At 31.4% G+C, this 23,010-nt stretch overlaps 3 protein-coding genes across 3 annotated transcripts; all 3 read right to left on the bottom strand.

The window, feature by feature from the left end:
* Positions 1-979: 979 nt before the first annotated feature.
* Positions 980-2,192, bottom strand: LOC120275980 (two-component response regulator ORR5-like). The gene is made up of 5 exons (XM_039282719.1): positions 1,860-2,192; positions 1,716-1,762; positions 1,534-1,611; positions 1,342-1,412; positions 980-1,237 (listed from the first exon to the last, which is right to left on the bottom strand). Exons 1-5 carry the CDS (start codon positions 1,963-1,965, stop codon positions 1,147-1,149), a joined length of 393 nt encoding a protein of 130 aa, XP_039138653.1. The 5' UTR covers positions 1,966-2,192; the 3' UTR covers positions 980-1,146.
* A 6,519-nt stretch (positions 2,193-8,711) lies between these two features.
* On the bottom strand, positions 8,712-9,619 carry LOC120275252. Its single transcript, XM_039281774.1, has one exon. It carries the CDS (start codon positions 9,511-9,513, stop codon positions 8,989-8,991), a length of 525 nt encoding a protein of 174 aa, XP_039137708.1. The 5' UTR covers positions 9,514-9,619; the 3' UTR covers positions 8,712-8,988.
* Positions 9,620-13,489: 3,870 nt separating this feature from the next.
* On the bottom strand, positions 13,490-16,039 carry LOC120275090 (cytokinin dehydrogenase 3-like). Its single transcript, XM_039281583.1, has 4 exons — positions 14,973-16,039; positions 14,484-14,866; positions 14,134-14,396; positions 13,490-14,043 (listed from the first exon to the last, which is right to left on the bottom strand). Exons 1-4 carry the CDS (start codon positions 15,562-15,564, stop codon positions 13,701-13,703), a joined length of 1,581 nt encoding a protein of 526 aa, XP_039137517.1. The 5' UTR covers positions 15,565-16,039; the 3' UTR covers positions 13,490-13,700.
* Positions 16,040-23,010: the final 6,971 nt, after the last annotated feature.

Consider the following 23,010-nt stretch of genomic DNA (forward strand, 5'->3'; position numbering starts at 1 on the left):
AAAAAAAAAGATTCCCCAAAAACATGGCCTCCACCAAAATTTTAAAAGGGACCCTATATTGCTATAGTTATAATGCAATTTTATAACATGTATTAACTTCTAAATATTTTTTTCCTTAACTGCCATCGTATTTTAGCAATCTTTGGGGATCTTAGAGACTTAATTTCTATAGTAAAGAAACCTAGGAATTACTGTTTAAATCCATTATTTGAGATATATAGTTAAATTGGAACAATCGGCAGCTTCTCATTTTTTATTTCTTTGATTGTCCTTAGAATTAATCACATATTCTTATCATGAGTTTCTACAATTCCAAGTTCAAAACAAATCAAGTTAGCATGTTTGGCTTCCATAAATGGAATGTAATTCTTAAGGTTCCATGAGAGCATCATTCTTGGGAGGGGTTCAGCTGATTATGTGCTTTTATTTCGTAGCCCTATCTAGTGGAAGATTTCACTCCATCTTCACTAGAAAACCTATTACCGTCTGTAATACATACTTTGTTTTACTCTGTCATTATTTTTTTCTTTTTTTTTCAACCTCTAATGGATTTTCTTCAACTCTCTCCTATGTTTTTTTTCTATTTGTTTTTCTCTTTTGTTATACTACCATGTTTCATGTTTTATTAAATAAAGTTGAGGTTTATCAAATTTTTTTCAAAAATAATAATAATAATATATTTTATTCCTATTTTTAATTATAAAAATATCAAATTTATAATTTTATTAATTAAAACTAATTTAACATGATTTGTTACCTACTTTTCTTTGAAAAAAAAGCATAATAAAAGCTATTATCCAAATGTAATGTTTTTCACATGAATTCTAATCTTCTGGAAGGTCTTCAACATCAAGAGAAAGAGAGTTTCAGTCAAAAGAAACTCCCTGTTTCCTTTTGAATTGTCTCATTCAAAAAATAAAATTAAATAAAATAAAATAAAAATCACTCTCAATTAAGTACGATTCAGAAAGACATCCAAAAGTAACATAATAATCAAAATATTCTTCCAATTAAACTCAGTGTAGCAAACACATGCAGTACAATAATGCCACCTTTTCTCTCTCTAGCCACCTCCCTTTCTCTCTCTCTCTCTCTAATAATATTAGTGAAATCAATCAGAGCCGTTGGCATTTGATCCAACGGCCATCATCTCGTCATCATACGGCTACACACCCTCTGAACGTCTGATGAACGCACTGGCTTCAGTAAGAAATCCTCCGCTCCCTCCTCCAAACACCTTCCCAAATAAATAAATAAATAAATAATTAGTTAATTTAATTTTTTTAAAAAATAAAATAAAATGACGAAAATGCCCTTAGATTTCAGTGTGAATTGCCATACTTGGTGATCCTTGTCGGGATGTTCTCAGAGGACATGATCACCACCGGGATCTGTCTGTACTCCGTTGATCCCTGCATGAGTGGCAATCTTGTAAATTTCTCCAACTCTAAACCCATTAACTTTTGATAAAATATATATATATGCATAAATATTATTTTCTGAAATAAAAATAAAAAATAAAAAAATAAAAACCTTGACTTTCTTCAGGAGTTCGAAACCGGTCATATCCGGCATCCAATAGTCAGTGATTATCATATTCACATTTGGTTCCTAAAAAAAAACCCCAAAAAAAAAATTATTATAATTTTTTCAAAATAAACCACAAAATTCAACAATTTTATATATTTAATAAATAAATAAATAAACTAACTAACCAAATCCAACAGCTCCAAAGCTCGTTTGCCGCTATCAACAGCAGTAACTACAAGACAAAAGATCGGAAAAAATAAATTAAGGTTTTTAGGAGGGTGAAACTGAGAAAAGGGTATGAACCAAAAAGGGTAAAAAAGGAAAAAGACCTCGGTGTTTGGAGCTGCGGAGAAGAGTGGAGATAACGGCGCGGTCAACGGAGCTATCATCGACGGCGAGAACGTGCATACGGTCACCGTCGGTGAGCGAAGACATTGGGAAGGGTGAATAAGGAGAGGGTGGGGGAGAACTGGAGAAGATGAGTTTAAATAAGGGGAGCGGTGACGAGATCTCGGGCCGGAGTCCGGGTTCGGATTCGGATCTTGCTGGCGTTATCGGGTACCACGGCCGGAAAAGGGTGGAAAAGGATCCAGTTTCCGATATGGAACAGTAACGGGTCGGATCCGAGATCGGGATTTGGTTGGCTTCGATGCACGAGGGCTTGTTTGAGGGTATTAAATAAGGGGTCCGGATCCGAATTAAGGAGATCCGTTAAGGATGAAGGAGATAGACAAAGTAGTATAATAATTTATTATAGGAATGTGATGTGATGTATATCTAATTGTCTGGATTTTTTGTTACCGTACACGCCACGTCATCATTCTTCTTTTTTTTTCTTTCAAAATATTTTTGTAATTTTATTATCGGTGTAAATATTAAAATGGCCTCTCAATTTTATATTTCCGGCTCTTTTAATATCTTTAATATAAAATCCATTCTTTTTCATCATATTTGCACATTTTTTTCATTCTTTAGCTGATGGATTCACTCTTTTGGCCCTAGTATTTACATATTTTCATCATTTTTGGTCTCTCTAATTTCATCGGTTTGAGGGACCAAAAGAACATATCCGTCAATTGGAGGAACAAAAAATGATGGAAATGTCTAAATACAAAGACAAAAAAGTGGATTGTATATTAGAGGGACTAAAATGACGGAAAACACAAAATATCTAGACCCTTTTGATATTTTGACCTTTTATTTGTTGGGTATTGGGCTCCCGTCCTATGTGGAGAAAAGCCCAAATGGTCCAAGCCCATTAGGGTTCACTTTATTAAGTGTTTTCCATCATATTAGGGTTAAGAGAGTGAAAAAAATCTGGGGAGATAGCAGTAGTAAAGATAAAAAAATGGCAGATTTTTCGCGGTTCGGATTTGAGCAGAGCAAATTCAAAAGTCTGGTGTTTGGAGGGTCAAACGATGTCCGATTGAGCTGAAATTTGGTGAGCACGTTCGGGACTTGCAGAGCTTGATTTACACTAGACGGTTTATGATTTGGCTTCTCCTAGCTCGAGATATGAGGGTCAGAACAGAATCTACAGAATATTGCTTTTGTTTCCAATATAGCTTGTTTTAGCTATTGTTTTGGTCAAGTTGTATTTTTTTCCTGATTTATGCTCATTCTTGAGACTCTTTTGTACCCTGAATTTGATCATAGTGGAGCTTGGATTGATCAAGATTGACCCGTGGTTTTTCACCCTTGATTTAAGGGTTTTCCACGTAAAATTTGGTGTCTTGTGTGATTGTAATTTTGGTCTTGTTAGGTTGCTCTCCTTCATCTAGCAAGCTTGGAGATTGTTTATTTGTTTACAATCTATTGAGATTGTTGCTTAATTCCCATCATTATTATCCGTTATCACTCTCTCAACTTGTATTTTTTTTTTCCTTGTATTATTATTACTATTATTATTTTGACAATAGACGACCCTCATTTGCTTAAGGTTGAGATAGGAGACTTTCATTGTCCCGAGTTTAAATCTTCTCAGCAGCAAAATGGTAGTAATCGGTTCCTAACGTGAGCTCGAGCTTGCACCTAAACCTTGTGTCTCATGTAAAGGTGCAAGGTTGAATGTTTATTTTTTAGCCCTATGCATGACCTTGACTTCATAGCTTACCCATTTTATCAAAAAAATAATACTCCATAGACAACAAACATCCTCCACTTAAAGATTTTATCAGAGAACAAATAAGTATAGAGGTGTACCTATTATAGTAACTTATCGAATCTCTAAAGCATATTTGAAGATTTGTGATAGCCAAAATTAGCCATACAGAGCTAATAAGTACTACTCGTCATATAATCTTGAATATATGAAATTTTTTTTATTATTTCTTGATAAAACAAGAATACAGAATTTATTTGCAATGAAGATTAAATAAAAAGTGTGAAGGTAAACGATTGAACCAAATTAGTTCAAGTATCTATTTATTCGAAATTCCAAAGTCAAAGATTAAGGAAAGAACATAAATCTATTTGATTTATTAGAGAAGATATTCTTGAAGAGTGTCAGCAAATGACATCCATTGAACAAGGACACATAATTAAGATTTCAGTCCTATATATTAAAATAAGTTAGGGAAATAAATAATATTTTGAAGTAAAGGTCAAATTCCCCCATAAATTCACAATAAAATATATAGTTGAATCAACATTAATTGTTTGGCTTATAATTAAAATAATAAATAAAATCAGATCTGGGATCTCTAAATGAATTCTCTAAGTTTGGGGATTATCATGTGCAATGTCAGGTGAGAGTATTAATAGGTTGACATTTTTGATGATGATGATGATGATGATGATGATTATATATTAATGAAATAAGTTTGGGAATCATATTATAAAAAAAATAAGATGGATTAGTTTTATGGAAAGCAAGTCGTTTTTTTTTATATTTATTTTATTTTGCTTTTTCATATTCTTTATCATATTATTGAGAAATAAGAATTTTAATGAAAAGGATTGATTACCATTCATTTAAAAAGAAAGAAATTTTTAAGAGAAAAAATTTTTCCTTAGATTTGATTAATCATGGGCGGCAAAGTTTGATAATATATTTATGTTATACAACCCAAGTCAAAGCTCTAACATAAGTATGGAAAAAATCTTTTTTATTGTTTCATTCCAAAGTAACATAAAACTATTTTTTTATTATTTATTTATATGCCCTTGGAAATATCACTAGAAATTGTCTTTGCATGTACATTCATCAAAACTCCCAACAAAAAAAAAACAGACCTATAAGAAACTAATGTAACATTTAATTAATGTCATATCTCTGTTATTATAGAAATTTATTTTCATAGTATTTATTTTTTATAAATTTTATAATAAAATATCATTCGGGAAAAAAATATATAACAACAATTGGGGATTTTCCATATGCTAAGGACAACTAGAATATATTAATAAAAAAAAAATTAGACATTTTCAATTATATATGGACAAAAAAAAATCGCATTCTATCATTTCGAATTCAAACAATAGCTCTCGGAAAGTGAAAGCGAAATTATAAAACTGATGAGAACATAAATATTATAAAACTCAATGCCCTGACACATGACTACCACATTTGTTAAAAAAAAATACAAAAAAAAAGTTTATTTGGATAAAAAAATACAACAAAAAAAAAAGTTTATTTGGATAAAAAAAATACAAAAAAAAAAAAGTTTAATTGGATCACATCGATTATGTTGAAGTTCGAAATGAGCTGGACTATTTATTGAAGCAGTTGTGGTAGGCAGCCCTTGCTATAAAAGGCAAAATTCTGATTCTATACAACCTGTTTAACACAAGAGTGGGTGAAAGGCCTATGTAATTCATGAATATATATATATATATATATATACAAATTAATGTTGGGTAAGAATTTAATCTCTGTCAGGAGCTTCATATATAAATACTTAACTTTCAATTAATCACTTGAAATATCCTCAATAAACTGGACAAATATAAGATAATAATAAATCAAATATTACTTAAAATGATGCTGCCATGCTGGTAAACACATGAAACAAAAAAAATAAGATGAAGCTACAAAAATTTACCTGCCTGTTTATATTAAAGGACAGAGAGCAAACAGTATTCAGAGTAACCTTTGCAATATCATGTGATGTGACTTTGGAGTATCTGATTTCATTTTAGAATTATAATACCAAAGACATTGCCTTGAACTCAATAAATAGCACACATGCACCCAGATCCTTGGAACTCCACCAACAACTTAATACTCAAGAGGTTCAACAAATACTGGAAATTAGATGACAACCAGAAACTGATATTTGCAAGGACAATAAGCAGTGAACCATACTTTCTTATTAAATGATTCAAAGTGAAGTAAATATGTGAAAACATAACATTAGTCATTAACAAATAACTGTGTGGAATCCAATTGCAGTAGAAGGAAAAGAAACATTCCCAATAACAAAAGTACATAGTGCACAAAATCAAATAAGGAGATTCCTCTAAGAGAAACTCCAACCTCAACGAATATTTCTTGACGATACAAAAAAATCATGTACCAAGCAACACAATGTTTTGGTCAATGATGTGTGATAAACTAGAAGCATGGGTGATGGGGTTTGATTAAGGGGGTTCAAATCAGCTAATAGCATGATAAACAACTTGTGAAGATTCAACAGGCATTCATGTAGAATAATGTTTTAGCGCAATTAAAGCCAAATAAGGAGGGATTCAACATTATAAAAGGTCGAAGATATCTAACGCCAGGATTCTAGTGAATGTGTCATTATTCTAATAGTGTTAATCTAATGCCATGAACCTGATCTGGATTTTGATGATCGAAGATAATCCATGGAGTTCTATGCCTACTAACTTCATCAAGTTTGTAGAATGGTAACAGCACCAAACTCTTATAGTTAGGCAAATTAAAAGAAAAGGCATTAAAAAAATCTGGGGAGCCAAACAAACACCAACTGAATTTTCTGCTGTTAAAACAATATCAATAAGAACCTGATAATAGCACCACTAGATCAATTCATGAGATAAAGGGAACAAAATGGACAATTCTGGGCACAAGAAAGACAATGGTAAGAGATGATATTGAAATGTACCTTGTTAACTATTAGCAATTTGACAAAAGGGGCCATCTAGGTTCCAAAATACACACAAGACATGAAGAGCAATTTGTGTAACTTCAAATGATAAAACATAATCAGGATATTTAGTGGCATGGAATGCTCAAAATAAGTCAGAACTATTGCTGTACAAAATTGTGAACGAGGGGATTCACACATAATCCAAAGCAGTAACTAAATTGTCACAGGTCACAGAAAAAGACAGGATAAAATTTTCTTCCCCCAGAACCACACACTTGAGCAATTGAGTACCTGAAGTTCAAAAAAAACTCAAAAACAATGTCTAGCAAACATATAATATGGCATTGTTTCCAAATACAACCAAATGAACCCCATCTGGGAGGTGGTCATCCAACCAAATAACATATGCAATCAGAATGGGATATAATGAAAACCAATCCAAATTGGTAGGGTACGTACTCAAGTAGATTAGAAGCCCATCAGCACGATACTAGTTAGGCTTAGCTATCAAGTCCGGGCATTTATCATGTGTCTTACACCTTTGACAAATGGCTTAGTGCTTTATAATATTTGACTAACAAGTTGCAACAAATACTTTTTTTCATATACAATTCAAAAGATTAGAATTCAGATACTCACATGGTACTAATGATAGCTTAATTTTTCTCCTACCCTTTCAATTGTCTTCAAGTTCATAAATTAAACTCATTTCCCAATATTTTATAATTAAATTTTATTTTTAAAATCAGAATTGAATATGTGATTGAATAAAACTTATGTGCTATGTGATACCTAGTTCACTTGCATATGCACATGTATTCTGAAATACTGACATCACTGGAAATCCATTTACAATTGCCCTTTTTTCTTAAGAACAAATCTGAGCACCATGAATACATTTAAAATGAAAAGGCAAAAAACCTCAGAGAACAAACACAAAAATGAATATTCTTTGATTAATGTAACCTTTAAACCCGCCCAAATAAGATTGATGACTAAAGGATAATGAAATGGTTAATTGACAGTGAGTATTGATTGCAAGCACATAGTGGTATTAAAAATTGCAAACCAAAAAATATATACATAACGTAGCTGTATGAACCAAAAGCATTATACATAATCAAGCTATTTTCTATCAAATCTGAAATGCCACATCAATTTATATGGCAGCTTTTTGACATCCCTTATTCCCGACATCTGTTAGTACCCTCAATAATCTTTCCAAGTCCTTAAACACTATAAAGAGTTTTTTTTTCTCCTTAATGGAGATAAAAACCCAATAGACATTTCACACACTATACACTCAACTGCTTACCTTCTCAAAAATTGGTCTTTATTTGACATGACTTGCACATTTTATCTCAAGACAAGGAGTTCCTCATTTTATTGTTCCTAGATTTTCCAAAACTTTAACACACCTATTCCTATGAAAAAGTGCCCAGGGTTTTTTCCCCTTTTAGGTTTAGGAAGGAGCAAGAGACCAAACACAATGAACTGGAAATTCTGAGGGCGCATGAAATTTATCAATTAGAAATGAACACAGTTCTCAGTGATATATTGTCAAGAATCAACAAAGAATATAGCATACAATAGAAAAGGCTATATAAAGTATTCAAACATTCTGTAGATATGGTTAGAAACCTAATATAACATGTTTAACCTTTGGTCGAAATATATACAAGCTTCAAATACTGAGAACAGCAACTACTTTCAAGCCCTATGAACAAGCATAAATATCAATCTCATACATATCAATGATAACATTTGGACAATCAGAAAACAAACTTGGTATGAATTCTACTTCAAGCATAGCAACTGACAAGAATAGAATATAACCAATTAGCTCACTGGACAGCCAGAGATCATCAATAAACTTCAAACTACATCCAATCTAGGACATTTGACAATTTTCAATAATGCAAAGGTAGAAGAATCAGAACTTATGATGTGTAAACAACAGTGTTAATGGATAATGCTTACATGCCGCAAACCCGCAATAAAAACCATCTATAGTGATACGAGACTTAAAATTTATGAACTAAGCAAGCAACACCAAACATTTATTCACAAACAACTCAACACTTATAGAAGTCAAGTTCAACATTCAAGAAAAGCATATGCAAACTATGTCGAACATACAAGATTCATCATGAACAAACAAGAACACTGATTCACATATGCAAACAATTACATAAATAATGAAATGCAAGAACCAACACTTCTTTAAAAGCACGAACATCACATACCCACACATACATATAGATAGAAATCCACAATTGCATGCTATCTCACAAAGCAAGCAACCAAGCAAGTCATATGTCGCAGATAATATATAGAGATGTCATGTTATTCAGAAACCACATCGGAAAGGCGATAAATTTGTGAATCAATAAGAACCCTAAACCTAATATTTTCCCTCATACCCTTCTTTGATTGGAGCGACCGGCTCAACAGCAGAGATCGTAACGTACCCCATCTTCTTGGGACTCGGCACCTCGTCCTCCTCGAGATCATCGCTGGCTGAGAAGCAGAAGTCGAAGCGGTTGGTGACGACGGACCAGACGCAGTAGATGATGGCGGCGGTGAGGGCGCCACAGCCGACGCCAAAGAGGAGGCCAACGACGACGGCCATGATGTCGCGGGCGCGTTCGCGAAGGGATCCGAAAGGGAAGCCTTCGTCGGCGACGGCGGCATGGGAGACGAGAGGGCGGTGGAAGGAGATGGTGCGGGACAGAGTTGGCTGTAGATCGGAGCGGGAGACACGGTATACGGTGAAGGAGGAGGCGCGGATCTGGAGGGAGGGACGATCGGTGGTGGGGAAAGAGTAGTAGAAGGAGGAGATGAAGAGGGTCTTGCAAGGGCGAGCGTCAGCAGCGGAGAGGAGGAGGAGGAGGGGAAGGAGAAGGGAGAGGATCGAGATGGAGGCCATGGTCACGGCGGCGTCAACGGCGGCGGCGACGGCGTGGTCTCCGGCGATGAAGAAGAGAAGAGGATTGATCGAATGAAAATGGTCCAATGGCGAAGAAATAGACACTCTTTATTATGTTTTGACGTTGAAACTAATTTTTATTTTTATTTTCATATTAAATTTGGAAAGATTTATTATTTATATAAATTTATGGGGAAAAATAAATAAATAAATATATATATATACCAACGGCTCAGGTCAATTCTTTATCGTGGCGTTTTCATGTATGCGATTCGTTTTTCGGAAGAACCCTCATGTCCCTACTGCAGTGAGGCGACGTGGGTCGACGATTGGCCTCGCTCACCGATCTTGTCGCTTCTAAAAATATATATATATATATATATATATATAATTTTTTTTTTTTGAAACTGTAATTTTATTTTTATTTTTAATTTTATAAAAAATGTATTGTATAGAAAATTATCTAGGAAATTATAAGACTTGGAAGTTCTCATTTTTGTTTGTGAGATAAAAAATAATGAAAAACATCCTAACAAAAGAATCAGAGATGGTAAAAATTCTAAGAAAAAGTTTGGGTTTTTTTTTTTTTTTTGTAAAAGAGAAGGATAAGATCTTTTTGTTTTTTGAATTTTAAATAATCTCGAGTTTGTTTCAATTTTTCTGTGACTTTAAAAAAACTTAAAAACAAACTCATTATGGCATTAGATGATGATTATTCTTAAAAATGTTCACTAATTTAAAATTTACTATTTTTTAACGAATTTTCTGTAGGAAAATAAAAGGAAATTTTATCATAATGTGCCTTATTTATTTATTTATTTATATACAAAGAAATGGTTTAAAATTTTAAAGGTTTCTTTTTAAAATAGAATTCATTGTGAATTTGAATAGTATGTTGATAAGCTATTCTAAGGCTAAGGAAAAGCCCATTGCGGGCTTATCCATGGGCTTAGCCCAAGATAAAAATGCTTTAAAAAAATGAAGACAAAATACATATATAATGCAATGCTATTAGCTAAATTGTATTTAATATGTTTACAATATAAAGTGATCAACTATTAATGCAATTAATAAAATAATTAAAAAATTATTTCAATAAATAAAATAATAAAAAACATTTGAAGTATAATATATTGAATCATATAATTGAGTGTAAATATGACAATAAAATAATGTCTTATCATTTTCGCTAACAAAACTTATAATATAAGTCAAATGTCCTACACGGTCTACTTAACCCAATTCTTCTTTTAAAATACGGTTGATGTTCAATTGATGAAATTCCACATTTGTGCGTCTTTCAAACAAAATAGCACTAATTCAGTTGTGTCTAATAAATTTAATTTTATTAAAGTAGTTAACTAACCTCATATACAGTACTTACTACTTCATAACATATGTGTGTGTTCACCTAAACTATCATAATACTCTCTTAATTGCAATGATAAAGATTAGTTTCTCTTATAGACTTTGAATGATAGGCAACATATTAATGGTTGATGGGAAATAAGTCAAATAGTTGTTGGTTAATAATTTGATATAGTGCAAGTGTGATACAAATAGTCATTAATGAGAAATAAGTGGTCATACTTTGTAAAGACCTTAAGATGTTTTCAAAGTTCTTGATAAAAAGTATTTGACCATGTAGGGCTCAACATGTTAATTAATTATTGATTATTTGTTAAAATTCACTTATATTGTTAAAACTATAGTTTTTTTCCTGAATTTAAAATACTAATAATAGTAGTAATAATCAAAGAAACTCATATTCATCAATTTTTTCTCTGAAGTATTACTAATAATAATACTTCACGCATGCAAGTATCAACGGCATTCTTATGCTTGAAGTTCAGTCACAATTAATTATACTAAAATTTTCTTATCTAAATAATTTTTTTAGTTTAATTTCATAATCAAAGGAACTTATATTAATAATTTTTTAAAACAATAAAAAAAAATTGATTTGCAAACTACTCATTAAAGTACTACCATTCAAAGGCCCAAATAACCCATTTCATATATTCTAGTCATCAATTAATATGATGCTTACTATAAAAATAAAAATAGTATGTATGACATCAACCACAAGTATCTCATCACATCACTAGTTGCAAAGTTTTCCACTTCACATTTCCTGTCCCATTGTAACAAGCTTTCATATCACCAATTATGTCAATCAAAGGGTGCCACTCAGAGCTACTTGCATGTATGACATTAACCACAGGTATCACATCTTGTATCTCATGGAATCCTTCCTCCGTGCCAGCATCAACCCCATTTTTACATTTGAAGCACAACATATTATAAACCCGGTTTAGTCTCATATCATTTAATTGAGGAAGAGTTCATAAACATATATGTGAAAGATAACCTCATATTTTCAAATCGATCTTTTAGGATTGTGAGCCTTGACTTCCCGCTATATGCAACACACTCACAATTAATTAATGCTAAAATCTTCTATATATGATGAGTAATATTTTTTATTTATTTCATAATCAATAAAACTCATATTGATCATTTTTTTAAATAATAAAAAATAATTTGCAAACTACTCAATAAAGCACCATCATTCAAAGACTCAAGTAATACATTTCATATTAGAGTCATCTATTCATACAAACAGTTACTATAAAAATAAAAATAGTAAAAAAATGATCATAATGGGAATAAAAAAAACAAGGAAAAATTTCAATCCATTGCACTTTTGGACCTAAAAAAGGGGTGTGCAATGAAAAGACAGCTTGTGAGTGCAAAGCTGATTACAAACAAGCAAAGGAAAGAAAGAATGAATATGTTGCTTGAAACTATTGAGTCACTGACTCAATGTTGTCCCTTGAAACACCAAAAATAATGTGATATGTTGGCATCATTGGAGACATTGTACAATTTGAATAAAACCATTCCCTATTGCTTATTGCTTTGATTTTTCATGAGTAGATGCCCTAACTCTTCTCCCTTTTTTTCCCCTTTCTAAGCTTGGTAAAAGGTTTGTTGTGACATCACTCAAACGCTACTTAAATTTTCACTTATATATATATATATAAAAATAACATTTAAAAAAATATATAAGATAAAAATCATTATTTTTTTTCTTCACGAGTTTATTTAAACCACAGGCTGTTAAACCAGCTCAGGGGGACAATGAGAGCTTTGTAAAAAAATAGACATTCTTTCACTAGTGTTTTTTACGTACATAAGATTCGAATTTGAAGCTATATGTTTCATCGATCTACATTTATATTACTTAAATTAACTTATTGTAAAAACTGAACAACCCTATATATATTTTAAGAAATATGTATATAACTATTTATGGCAACTATATTTTTTTAGTCAAGGAAAGAAGAAAGAAAAGGTGAAATCTCAAGTGATTTCAAGCTGTTATTTTTGTCAAAGAACCACTTGAGTGTTGTTTTGATTAGGAAAGATTAAAACATGATTTGGATGCTCAATGGAAAACATGTCCATATATAAATGTAAATATATAAAGTACACATTGTTAAAAAAGGGGATGTTCTGGTCCACTGGTAAGTTGGAAAAGAGCAAAGATTCCTCTGGGCAAGCACTTACAAAGTGGTGCAGCACTTGCTTCCAATTTTGAGTCATTGTAATAAGATCTTTCAAGGATCTTGTGGGATCCATCCAACCATGGTCTCCTTTTCATATATATATATATACATGTATATCATTTTACATAATTATTTTTAAAATTAACTAAATAAAATTTTCATCAATTTACTGTTTAAATAAATAATTTTGAGTTTAAATTTTTATGTATATAAAAAACCACTAATTAGAAACTGAAAAGTTCAGACTTTCTGTATCTAGTCCAAATTTACAAACATGCTCTTAGAAAAATAAATTAATAAAAAATAAAAAGCTTTTAAACTCTTAAATATATATATATATATATATATATGAGAATTTGGAATATTGTTTAATTCACATATGGGAAAAGAAAACATGACCTGCTTACAGAGATCTATACTCTTCCCTGTACATCAAAAAGCCAAAATCCCAAATATGGGTTTTCTTCTTCTTCTTCTTCTTCTTCTTAAATATATCTCAGAACTAAAAGAAAATATTAAAAAAAAAAATACATATATATATATATATAATATATATAGTTTTCATCTCTAAGTGTAATTATAGACCCTTAATGATGATTTCTTTTTTTAACTAACTTAACTAAATTTCAATGATGGTAATGCTCTGGGGAAGATGCCTTGGCCGGGAGACAACAGGCACAGTGGGTCGAACCGGGCCTTGCGCGCGGCGAAACGGTCCCAGCGCCGTCCGAAGTGGCGGCGCCAGTGCGCCGGAGAAGGGTGGTGAGGCAAGTACTGCCGAGCTCCGATGCGTTCCTCGCCGGCTATTTGGGCGATGTGGTTGTGACTGCGGAGAATCTCGTTTAGGCATTTCGTCGAACACGTTGTTGGGTTGGCCGAGCGGAGCACTCCTACGACATACACCATCTTCTCCGACCCGCCGGACTCCGGCAGCAACGCTGATGTGTTCGTGTCCCACCTGGAGGAAAAAAGATGTGATTTTGATTAGTGGATGTAAAAGTGCAGGTAAGGTGTTTGATGAAATGCTTGGTTGATTGTTGTTGCTTACTTGTCTCTGAGGAGTGGGTATATGAGGATAAGACCTTCAAAATTCTGAGCTGAGATGCTCTCCATGAGCAAGTCTTTGAAGTCATTGATCCCTTGTTTGGGTACAAACATGTTCATCCATGGATGTGGGACATCCCACATGTTCCTCTTCCTGAGACTCAGCTCCTCCAGCCTCACTCTGTTGAGGAAATCAAAGTAAGAGACCTCAACACTGTACACTTGTGTTGGCATGTATCTCAACATCCTGGAAATCTCTTCAACAACCTGAAATCACCAAACAGAGTGCTTTTTATTTTTCATTAACTCTGAACAGAGGAGTTTAAAGATTCATTCATGAGCAGTGAAGCATACCTGTTCTACAGTGGAGGATGAAGAGGAGGAGTCATGGATGGCAAACTCTATGCAGTAGTGTATTTTTGATGGTTGGAGGTGAGGGAGGAGGTTGTCAAGGTTGGCAGAGAAGGCAATGGAGGAACTATGAAGTGACTTCTCATTCAAGACCAAGAAGCCTTCAACATAGTCTACCTTGTCTGCCATTGAGACAAGTAGCTCTTGGTCTTCCATAAATGTCTGGAAATCATTATAGAAAGCTCTCACCCATTTCACCTTCTGTGGAGCATCTTGCAGCAAGATCCTTGCTCTTGTTATGATCCCAAATTGGCCAAGTCCTCCAAGGACAGCATTGAAGAGTTCACTGTTCTTTGTTGGTGAGCATGTCACTAACTCTCCTTTTCCTGTCAACCAAAAGAAAGAAAGAAAGTAAGCTCATAAATCTTATGCATATCTTTGCCAAAAAAAGTTTTTTCCTTTGTTTGTTTGTTTGTTTGTTTCTTTGTATACCTGTGACCACATCAAGCTGTAGGACATTGCTGATCTGAGGGCCATGTTTGAAGGTCTGGCCACTGATACCAGCATTGGAGAGAGTCCCACCAATGCTGAGATAGAGGTAGTCAGTCCAAGACCTGGGGGCCAACCCTTGCTTCAAGGTTTCCTCCAAAAGCTCTATCCAGAGAACACCACCACTAACATCTGCATAAGAGACCCCATCATCTTCATCTTCTTCTTCTTTTTTCTTGTGTATCTCTATGGCTGATGGAAGAGACTCCATCTCAATAACAATACCATCTTGAGCTTGAGCTTGGCCATGAATAGAATGCCCTGCTCCTCTTGCAGCAACAGAGACTTTACTGGAAGATGAAGCAGAGAGGAAGCTGAGAAGCAGTGAGATATCTTTAGGTGACTCAGGTCTGAGCACAGCTGCAGGGAAGTTGAAATTAATCCTCCCAAAGTCCACTGATGCTGTGCTACTTGTTTGCAGGAAGTTGTTCAAGGGACCAAACTCCATAGGACTCTGTATGAACTTGCATGGAGAACAGAGTGCCAGAAGAAGTATAACCACATTCACTCTGGTGCAAAACAGAGCAAACTCCATTGTCCTCTCAAAAACACCAGACTTGTTCACTAGTATTTAAACTTCAAACACACACAAATCAAGACATTGCCTTTAAGATTTGGATGAAAACTTTTTTTAATGGTGGTCTGAGATGTGGCAGAGCAAATCCAAATCTATCTATTTTGTGACAGAAAAAAACAGATGAAGAAGAGATATATAACAATACCAAGAATGGGAACTGAGCATGTAAATAGAAAGATAAATAGATAGATAGATCTCAGTGCAGTGATTCAGGAGAGTATGTTTTGCATTTATAGAAGGGTGGGGGTCTGGTCTTGGTGTTGGTGGTGGTGTTATTTGTGTATTGTGTGTGTGTGTGTGTGTGTGTGTGTGTGATGTGAGAGAGAAGGGTGGTTCATGTCCTACTTTTAGAATCTCATGGGACCCCAAATCCAGACACTTAAAAGGTGTTGCATTTGCATGTGAACCTCATCATCATCATCACACACTACTACCACTCCTCCTCCTCCTCCTCTCTGTTTCCATTTCTTTCTTTTTTTATTATTATTTATATATTTATTTATTCATATATATATATATATATGATTTAATGAGAATGAGAATAAAATTTAGGGAGGAAATCTTTTGGAGAGGGAGGGTGGAAGTGGTACTACTGTACAAGGGGTCCCTGACTCAGGGGATGATCATTGGGCACCAACCATCCAAGAGGATGCACAAAGATTTTTGTTGGAATATGTGAAACCTTTTAGTACAGCAAAACTCTTTAACTCATCTTATTATTTTTAATTAATTAATTAATTAATTTGGGTTAATTTATTTGATTTTATATTTATGATATTGTTTAATGTATCAGAGCAGAGCAGAGCAGAGCAGAGCAGGTGTGACAAACTTGAATGCTTTTTCTTCCTAGATTTGGTTGTTTATCAGAAGATTTTGATTCTTGGAAAAATCTCATTACAGAATCAAAGCAAGCACACAGGTTTTGAAACTGAAACATTGATGGTGGTCATTCAAGAAAACATGTTTTAAATTTTTATAAAATTTTAACAAAATAATTAAAAATTTAGATATATAATTTGTTTTATTTATTTTTTATTTAAATGTGTAAACATCTCATCCATAAGAAAAAAACTATAAATGATGGGTTGTGTGGTCAATAATATTGCATAACTAAATATTTCCTTTTATTTATTATTATTTTTAATTGTGGGGTCCATGACTCTGTAGTGAAATCTTGTATTGGTAAGCTACATAAAATGACAATTAAAATAGCAAAGTACTTATTTTAATATTTAATCATCCCTAATTGAATATAATAATCAAGATCAAAACAAAGTTTAGAGTTAATCATTTTTATCATATCAAGCAGAATCTTCTTATGATCTTACTCTGTCATTGAGCGTGCGGTCATATTTGACCTATACTTTTCTTATTTTTTTATTTAATTTATAATTATACACTTATATATATATATATATATATATATATATATACTTTTCCTTGTAAGACTTCCTCAAAAAATGAAAAATCAATTCAAATAATTCAAGGCAGACAACTTGATTGGATTTTATAACATTAAAAATAAACAAAGAAATAAATTATCAAACCACTTGAAAACAATTGTTTAATCCTATGGATAAGCTCTATTGTGTTATTGTTATCAACTCACCAAGTGGGTAGCTTATTAATATATATATATATATATATAGCCGTTAGATCAATATCTAATGGTTATTACTTGTACACGATATATTCAAAGTTATTGTTATCTAATTATTATTATTTGTCTCTATTTAACACTATTTGGTACTGTATATGAATTAGCTACTATGGGACGTCTGGACGTCCCTAGATTTCAAATCTAGCGAAATCTCTGGATCCATGCCCTTATATATATATATATATACACACACACAATAAATTTTAGGGCAAATCTAAACCATGTCAAATAAAACTATGTTAAATAAAGAAGTCACAAAGTTCCAATTAAGGTCCCCAAAATCAATTAAACCTTTGAAGGAAATCCCTCTCTTTGACCACATGTTTTTCCATTTAAATAACTTCAAACTTTAAAGAAGGCAACGTTTAATGTTTTTAAGCAACCAAAAACACCAAAGAAAGAAAACCAAGTTGTTCATGTTTACATTGATGCTTTCCATCAACAACTTATTTCAATACAATGCATGTCAAAAGTTTACAACATGAGGGATGAAAAATACCCTCAAATGACTCTTCAATGTTATTCAAAGTTTAGAAAAAAAAAAATTGGTTGCCAAATTACCAAAACAAGATGTTTTATTTTATTATATTTATCAATGTTCAAACTCCATAAGCAATGCACTACAATTTTATTATATAAAATATTGCTATATTCATAATACTATATATTTTAAATAATAAGGATGGACTAGTTATATATTTCTATATTTCTATATTTATTAATTTGTTTTGTATTTGACTTAGTTTGACCATAATTTTTTTTTTTTTAAAAAGCAATGTAGCAAGCAAACAAAATGATGATATATATTCCAAATAAAAAAAAGTGAACCAATTAAAATATAGTTTTTATTTCTTATGTTTATGTTTATGGTCCCCACTTGCAAAGGACAAACAAAGATGTTGGATTTGGAACACAAAATCTACTTTTTTTCTTAATTAATAAAAAAAAGAATGTTTATAGATTAAGATTAGCACTCCATGATTGACAAGTCTTGAGAACATGATAGGATTAATCACTAATTTTTTATGTTTAATGTTTAAGCTCTTTATTTTCTCTATATTAAATATGCCTTTTCACTTTATGTTCTTAATCAAATTAACAAATGAATTGCTTTTTTTCCTTCTTTTTTTATTTCAAGTTGAAGTAACAAATTATAAAGATAAAGTTGTTGGCTAAAGACATTAACTGAGAAGGACATAATCAACTTTTTAAGGAATATTCACCAATTTTTTAGACTAAAACACTTTATTATAATGATCAAGATAGAGAAAAAAAAAGCTAAGCAATAAATATATAAATTTAAAAATATTACAAATATAGATTACAAAGTGAGAACACCCATATTAACAAAACTGTGAACCTATCACCAATCAAAAACTCCTGTCAAATAGGGGGAAAATTTGTCCAAAAAAAAAACAAACAAAGATGACATCTTAATATATGTGTGTATAATATATGTCAAAATTTTAATGACAAAAAATATGGAAATAAAAAAATTGGGGGGCCCTTAGGAGGTTGAAAATTTAATGAAAAAAATAAACACTTTAATTTTTAATGGTCCTATGTCTCAGCAGTCTTTTTATATAATATGATGAACATGATCCAAATAAATGGGCAGGGCATGAATTCAATTGATGACACACTTGCAACCTTATGTTTCTAAACAATAACAAGACATTCAAATGAACCATGTCCCATTTGACATTGATTGATTGAATGAATGAATGAATAGGAGAATAATTTAATTGAATTCAGACAAAGGGGCCATTTAATTTTGGCATCCAATGAGACATATATATAATAATAATAATAATAATAATAATAATAATAATAATAATAATAATAATAAACAATACAAATGATTTCTGAATCCATATACTATTTGGGGGTTTATAACAAATAGCAAGTTACAACAAGAAGAAATAAATAATATTATCTAAAATATATATAGAGAGTTTAAAAATTAATAACTAGTTTGTAATTTATTTATGTAGATTATAAATTATTCAAAATTTGTTGACTTCTTCAGCTCGATGCACAATTATTTGTGGAAATCAAATTTACAACTATGGTCCCGATCGAGGACAAGTTTTTTTCTATTTAAAATATCAATCTATGATTTTAAGGTTCATATCTAGTCTTTAATTTGGAGTAATTGGTGCAAGTTTTCTACATACCTAATTAGATTAGATTTCAAATCTTTATCGATGGGACCTAAATCTAAACAAATCACTTAAATTAATACATCATATTTTGTGGTCACAAGAAAGCGATCTCAAGTACAATGAAATAATATTAAAAAAATCATAAACTTAATCCACCCAAAAAACCTAAATACTAAGCGATAATTCATATTTTTCTTTCACTAAAATCTCATTCAAAAAAATCGTAATGAATAGAATGGAATCTAAACTTATAATTCTACAATTATACAGTAGCTAAGAAAGAAATCCGGATCTTTCTTTCTATATCAAAAGTATATGAATTAATAATGATCACATTATTGAAAGTATTTGGTCAACATGCATGTGAAACACTCCATGCTTTGCTTAATCAACTTGCACATAGAATACATTTCAAAATGAAACACTTGATGATCACTTGCACCTATCCATCCTTGTAGCTAGGGTTTGGTTTTATTCCTATGCTTTTGTGATGTCTTCTATCAAGCCTTGTTGTCTATAGATTGCCTCTATCTTTTCCTTATCTCTCTCTTTGGACACTTCTCCCACTTTGTTCATCATCTTGCATTCATAATCTCCATCTAAATTTAATATGTAGGGTCCTTTCATATTCATTGTTTTTAACATTAATCATTCAATATTTGATTATAAGATAAGCCAAAGTGCACACACAATTGTTTGCATGAAAATAGTTAACAGACATGCACAAAAAGCTACGTGCATGCATGATCCATGCATTCAATATATATTTCTAAACAACATGTTTCTATGGATAAGATTTGAGTTACAAGAATATTTATATACAAATCAAAAGACATGACCATGTGATGATGTTCCTTAAACTAAGTTATCAATCCTTATTGCATGAGTAGCTAGGTAAGAAGTGAAGATTATAAGATCTTGAAATGGACCCCAAATGGATATTTATGCTTGCATAAACAGTGATGTTTCATTAAGTTAGATTACTTAACATGATTTGTGTGTTAGTTCTTCCAAGGTTGTTGCAAGTCAAAATAATTTGGACAATGACTTTCTTACAACTACAAGGATCATATATATATATATATATATATCGTCATCTTCATCATCATATATCATCATCATCATCTCCTTGTTATTGTGATTCATAATTTTCAATACCTACCAATTAATGTCATCTAATTTGATCCTTACACGCATGCATGCAAAGATATCATGCATGTTATAATTTGTCAAACTCTTTGCTTTGGTTGGTTGGAGTCTTATTTCATGAAGATATATATATTGACTATTGAATGTATGAAGATTAGTACTAGATAGTGATCGTTCAACTCTAGTACTTCCAAAATGGTTATAAGAGTACTTTTATGATCATGAGTTTTCATCTTATGAAAGAAAAATAATAATTATATGAACCTAGCCTCTTTCTTGATATATCATAAATTTATACTTGTTTGATAATTATATGAGTCTCTAAATTAATTAACTAGTTACACACATATCTTAAGCATTTTGATTAATCAAGGATAAACTTTATTAGTTAACTAGAGAATTAATAGAGTTGACTTTAAACAAACTTGCCAAACTAACCTAATAAAGCTGAATTAATTGTAACCGATAATAAATATTAAAAATATACATTAATGATAAAATTTCATTTGTTAGCTGAAGTTTACTATGCCCATAAAACATTAATAAGAATTTCTAATTAATCTGTTAGTGCATAATTTTTTTGACTATATTATGACTAATTAAAACTTAAAACCATAAACTCAAATCCCTAAAGATAACCCCTAGAAACATTATAATTAAAAATCTCTAATTAATTGGTCAGTACATAATTAAACTTGAAGGTTAATTAGATCATGATAGATTAAAACCTAAATCTCAAAAATAAACTGTAAACCTTAGAAAATAAGCATTATAAGAATAAAAATCTCTAACTAATTAACCGGTGCATGATATATCAATACACAAACTTCAAAACTAAATTCTGACTAATTAAAAACCGAGACACTAAACTCTAATCAATAAACCTAAAACTAGTACTCTCTAATCCAGTGGTCAGTGCATAAACTTCAAAACTAAATATTATGAAAAATTAATACCCAAAACTCAAATTCATAGTTTCTTATAAATATACACATCATAAGTTGATAAGGAGTTGTTATAATCTTCTTTCTTTCTTTCTGTCTTTCTTCTTTTTTTCTCAACTCTTTTTTCATTGAGGATCAAATATGTCACATATATGTACAACAAAATCTTGCACTTCTACTTGTCATGCATTCAACTCAGAATACATGCATGTTACCACACCCTCTTCTGTTTGGTGGGACATTGTCAGAAAGATATGTTCAACTCCATGGAATCAATCACAAAGGTCAAGAAAGATTGAATTATGAAAAAAGAAATGAAAAGAAAATTAAAAATTTAAAAAAATATATATATCAACTGTATCACTTGAACAAAAAAGTGGGGTGTTGTATAGTCAGAATATCATGACTCATCTCTCATTTTAATGTTTCAGTACATCACTGAGAAAAAGAAACAAAGATGTGTTTGAGATCTTGGATGATATCCATGTTGATTTTTTCATATAAGATGCTCAAACTTATTTATTTATTTATTGTGTTGATGAGATTTCATGATGTTTGCTTTTGAAGTTAAGACTTTGGAAATAAAGGAAATTATCACTTGTTGAAACTTCAAACACTTTGAGACATTTCAACATGAGTTAGGTTTCCCATTTGGTGTTTTTGCATTGGTTCAATTAATGCTAATTAATGTTTCTTAATTATCATTTTAATTTAATTTACATTGAGTGGAAATGTGTATTTCTTTTTGTTTCTTTTTTTTTTTATTATTATTTTGCTGTTGTTATGACTTTTCTACAGTGAATCTATGAAGTTTGTGTTAGTAAGTACCTTTCAATATGGCAAGATCTCATGTGGTACTAATTTTTATACTAAATTGTCATGAAAGCATGCAAAGATTAAATGAAGATTATTCAAATGAAGTTGATGAAATCAAATTGGAAGCAAGGAAGTGGTTGAATTTTTTATTTGTCGTTTTTGTTTCAAAAAGGACAAAAAGCCGATTAAAAAGTCTGCATTTCTTGAACCAAATTCAAGCTCTAATTAATACAGACCAAAACACAATCCGTTTTATTTAATTATTATAATACGTAAGAACAAATGTAAGGTAATTCTCATATGTTTTGTCATGAGATCATGCAGATCGTTTAAAAGAATTGAAATTTGTCATGTCTTATATAATTTATTGTTAATATTTTATTTTTTTTTCAAAAATTAAGATCTCAATTAAGAAAAATTATGTTTTGTCATGAGATCATGCAAATATTATTAAAGAAATGATATATTTATCATGTCTCATATAATTTGTTGTTAATATTTTTTTTTCCAAAATTAATATCTCAATTAATTAAGGATAAAAATTCAATAATTGATAACATCAAATGTTTCTAGAAAATGGCTCATCACATATTTCTAGATTATATATATATATTGAAAGATGCATGTAAGGTAGAATTTATTTTGAATCATTTAAATAAAAATGAATGGC

Source organism: Dioscorea cayenensis, chromosome 14 (assembly GCF_009730915.1).
Source record: "Dioscorea cayenensis subsp. rotundata cultivar TDr96_F1 chromosome 14, TDr96_F1_v2_PseudoChromosome.rev07_lg8_w22 25.fasta, whole genome shotgun sequence".
Classification (NCBI taxonomy): Eukaryota; Viridiplantae; Streptophyta; class Magnoliopsida; order Dioscoreales; family Dioscoreaceae; genus Dioscorea; species Dioscorea cayenensis.

Bases quoted from the DNA above. Each gene is read 5' to 3' on its own strand.
- LOC120275980 (XM_039282719.1), bottom strand. From the start codon at position 1,965: ATGTCTTCGCTCACCGACGGTGACCGTATGCACGTTCTCGCCGTCGAT. The intron at 1,413-1,533 runs GTTTTTATTTTT...CCACTCATGCAG, and splicing joins AACTCCTGAAGAAAGTCAAG to GGATCAACGGAGTACAGACA. The intron at 1,238-1,341 runs GTATGGCAATTC...TTATTTGGGAAG, and splicing joins ATCCCGACAAGGATCACCAA to GTGTTTGGAGGAGGGAGCGG.
- LOC120275252 (XM_039281774.1), bottom strand. From the start codon at position 9,513: ATGGCCTCCATCTCGATCCTCTCCCTTCTCCTTCCCCTCCTCCTCCTC.
- LOC120275090 (XM_039281583.1), bottom strand. From the start codon at position 15,564: ATGGAGTTTGCTCTGTTTTGCACCAGAGTGAATGTGGTTATACTTCTT. The intron at 14,867-14,972 runs GTATACAAAGAA...TTTGGTTGACAG, and splicing joins ACAGCTTGATGTGGTCACAG to GAAAAGGAGAGTTAGTGACA. The intron at 14,397-14,483 runs GTATGCTTCACT...TGGTGATTTCAG, and splicing joins CATCCTCCACTGTAGAACAG to GTTGTTGAAGAGATTTCCAG.